This window comes from Macrosteles quadrilineatus, unplaced genomic scaffold, assembly GCF_028750875.1.
Source record: "Macrosteles quadrilineatus isolate MER2022 unplaced genomic scaffold, UCM_ALF_1.0 Scaffold_2__2_contigs__length_208266976, whole genome shotgun sequence".
Taxonomy (NCBI): Eukaryota; Metazoa; Arthropoda; class Insecta; order Hemiptera; family Cicadellidae; genus Macrosteles; species Macrosteles quadrilineatus.
Window position 1 is genome coordinate 30,686,481 of NW_026542595.1, and position 3,972 is coordinate 30,690,452.

Sequence of the window (3,972 nt, forward strand, 5' to 3'; positions counted from 1 at the left end):
TTCTACTTCGAATGCAGTTTGTCAGGGGATTAAAAGACACATCAACAACAAACTTTTAATATACGTCTTCAAGATAAACTATTGCAACCGTTTAAAGAAGTAGTCGAAAAGGCTGCTACATTGGAACTAGCGAAAAGTGAAAGCAGAATAGTAAAGACAAATGAAAATCAAGAGGAAGTACACCAAGTATCAAGCAAGAACAAACAGCCAGATAGGAAACCTTGTAAATCTAACAATATACAACTCTCTGAGTATCAAACTCGTTTGGAGAAACTGAGAAACAAATGCTATAGATGTGGTGATGATTCACATAGAGCACATCAATGCAAGTTCAAAAATGCAGAATGCAACTCTTGTAAACGTTTTGGTCATTTAGCAAGAGTATGTCTAAGAAAACCAAACAAAGAAGTAAAACAATCAGATGAAACCGCAGAAAATACAAGCTATGATGACACTCATGAAATTTACCAACTTCATTCAAAATCAAATGACAAGTTTATGCTCGAGGTAAAAGTGGAAGGACGACTCATGACAATGGAGTTAGATACAGGAGCGGCTCTCAGTATTGTATCATACAATACATTTAAGCTTTTAAACTCTCCAAAAAGGATTTTCAAGACAAATGTTCAACTCAAGACATACACTGGGGAAATAATCAATCCAAGAGGAGTTGTTTTTGTAAATGTTCAGTATAAAGATCAAAGTTTTGTTGGAAAACTGTACATTGTTAACAAGTGTGTAGACTCTATATTCGGGAGGGAATGGATAAGAGAGATTCAACTTGATGCAGCTGACATACATTCATTAAATTCAAGTTAAAACTAAAACATCCAAGAACTAGATGATTTGATGATTCGATACGAAGACATTTTCAAAGAAGGTATTCGGAAAATACCAAAAGAAAAGGGTCATTTTAATGTAAAAGACGAAACCCAGCCAATTTACATCAAACCTAGACACATGCCATATGCATTACAAGAAAAAGTAGAGAAGGAACTTGAAAGACTGGAGACTTTGGGTATAATCACACGTTTTGAATCATCCGATTGGGGCACACCCATTGTGCCGGTTGTCAAACCCAATGGTTCAGTCAGAATATGTGCTGACTACAAGGTGACTTTGAACAAAGTTATTAAAGACGAACATTACCCTATACCTCGGATTGATGATATCATGTCAAAGATGCATTGTGGAAAGATATTTTGTACTCTTGATATCAGTAATGCATACTTGCACATGGAGATGGACGAAGACAGTGCCATCATGCAAACAATCAGTACTCACAAAGGGCTGTTTAAAGTGAACAGATTAATGTTTGGAGTAAAAGTGGCACCCTTGTTATGGCAAAGATTCATGGACAAAACATTACATAACTTAGAAGGCGTACAATGTTTCTTTGAAGACGTAATTGTCCAAGGATTTAACAGGGAACAGCTTCTTCGCCGACTGGAACAGGTGTTTGAACGATTGAAGTTGAATGATTTGAGGTTAAATAGAGAGAAGTGTAAGTTTTTCCAGAACAAAATTGAGTACTTAGGTCATGTGATCGATAGCAAAGGACTACACAAGTCAGATGCTAAAATACAGAGCATTTTAAAATGTAAAAGACCAGAGAACGTAACTGAACTCCGAACCTTCCTAGGCCTTGCGAATTATTACAACAAATTCATAAAGAATTTGGCTACACTGCTACATCCTTTGAATCGGCTGCTACGAAAAGGAAACACTTTTACATGGAGCTCTGCTTGTGAACAGAGTTTTCTGAAGATTAAAGAAATTATTACAAGTGATGACGTGTTGGTACACTTTGATCCTAGCTTGCCACTGGTCTTAGCTACTGATGCTTCGCCGGTAGGTGTAGGAGCCGTTCTTTCGCACCGCTATAGGGATGGAACAGACAGGCCAATTGCCTTCGCCTCTCGATCTTTATCAAAACCAGAACAAGAATACTCTCAAATCGATAAGGAAGCCTTGGGAATATATTGGGGCCTGAAAAAGTTTTTCCCGTTTTGTTATGGCCGCAAATTTACTTTGGTCACTGATCACAAACCGCTGGTGTCAATTCTTAATCCAGCAAAGACCTTACCAACAATCTCGGCAACACGGATATTCAACTATGCTCACTTTCTCTCCGGGTTCGACTATGACATAGAGTACAGGCAAACTGCTCATCATTGCAATGCAGATTATCTCTCTCGATTCCCTATCGAAGTTGTACAAGAACATTCTGTAGATGACCTCTCGAAGTACCACATAAATCAACTGGAAACACTCAATATCAACAGTACCGTGGTGGCTAAGGAAACTCTCAACGATGCTGTTTTGGGTCCAGTCCTACAGGCCTTGAAATCGGGACAATCTGTTGAACAATACGGATTTCACGATAACGAGCTGTCCATTCAAGATGATTGTGTACTGAAAGGCTGGAGAGTCATGATACCTCAATCTCTCAGACCTCATGTGCTTCGAGAACTACACGTAGCTCATTTAGGAGGAATAAAAATGAAGGCTTTAGCTCGCAGTTTTTGCTGGTGGAAAAGTATAGACAAGGATATTGAAGATATGGTAACTGAATGTCGACAATGCATTGAAAAATGCAACAACCCGAGGAAAACTACCCATCCATGGGAACAACCTTCTAATCCATGGGAGAGGGTGCACATTGATTTCTTAGGACCAACAGATGGCCAACAGTACCTGATATTAGTGGATGCCTTTAGTAAGTGGGTGGATGTGATACAGACGAAAACAACTACAAGTACATGGACAGTCCAAGAATTACGGAAAATCTTCTCAACTTTTGGGTTTCCTCACATCCTAGTTTCCGATAATGGAAGACAGTTTGTTTCTCAAGAGTTCAAAAACTTCATGAATGAATGTGGGATTATTCACAGAACAACGGCACCATACTATCCAAACTCAAATGGCCAGGCTGAAAGGTACGTGCAGACTGTCAAGAAGGCGTTAAAATCCATGGAGGGAGAAAAGGGTACACTGCAAAATAAAATCCAAAGACTTCTAATGCAACTCAGGCAATCCCCGAATTCAACAGGTACATCAGCATATCACCTAATGTTTGGAAGGAGTGTACGAACAAACCTAGCAATAATTGTTCCAACATTAGAACTGAACAAATATCAGAAGAAGGGAGTCCAAGTCGGTATAAAAAGGAATTTCAAAGTTGGAGATAAAGTGCAAGCGCGGGAATATGTAAATGGTTCGTCCAAGTGGTTTTCGGGCTATATAACTCAAAAGCAAGGACATGTAATGTACGTAGTTCAGCTGGAAGATGGACGAATAATAAGAAGACATGTTGACCAGCTGATTCTTCGTAAAGTGCCGCAGCACAGTAAATAATAAGATTAAGTTAATAAGATGTCAAATAAGATGTTAAGATGTACAAAATAGTAAAGTTTTTTTGATAAATAGTTAGTTAACACTTGAATTACAAACTATAGATAAAAACATTACTGTCTAAAATATACAAGATCTATGTTAGCCTTGAGGAAGCTAAGAGGCAATTCCCGATCGTTCTTCAAAATAAAGCTGTCAACCTAGTTAGTGGATGGTCGATGAACCTAATACTTCTCAGCGGTGCCAGCTTTGTGGTAATAGTGTATCAGCCAGATGATTTGTACACAAGAATTAAAGTCAAAGTGACAAAATCAAGTGATATTCCTGTTTTCTAATTATTGTATACAATGTCTCGATGCAGTAATGCAGGAGCCATGTTTGTATTTGGATCAGTATGGCATCATTTCTGAAGCACTGATATACAATTATGACATAACTATACAAATAAAAATAAATTATTACTAGGTATTATCGAACTTCTTAAATTTCATCATGTTACGATGTGGGTAAAGTAATGCTAACGGATGATTTTACAACACGCGGAGAGTATATATTGATTATAATCAATCGTATGCAAGTTCTTCGTAGTGGAAAACGTGATTTCTTTTTGCGAAATCA

The 3,972-nt window shown here is 37.9% G+C and overlaps 1 protein-coding gene across 1 annotated transcript; it reads left to right on the top strand.

Moving 5' to 3' along the window:
• The first annotated feature begins 960 nt into the window (after positions 1-960).
• LOC128984040 (uncharacterized protein K02A2.6-like) lies at positions 961-3,357 on the top strand. The gene has a single exon (XM_054403324.1). The coding sequence runs from the start codon at positions 961-963 to the stop codon at positions 3,355-3,357; it is 2,397 nt and encodes a 798-aa protein (XP_054259299.1).
• Positions 3,358-3,972: the final 615 nt, after the last annotated feature.

Bases quoted from the DNA above. Each gene is read 5' to 3' on its own strand.
- LOC128984040 (XM_054403324.1), top strand. From the start codon at position 961: ATGCCATATGCATTACAAGAAAAAGTAGAGAAGGAACTTGAAAGACTG.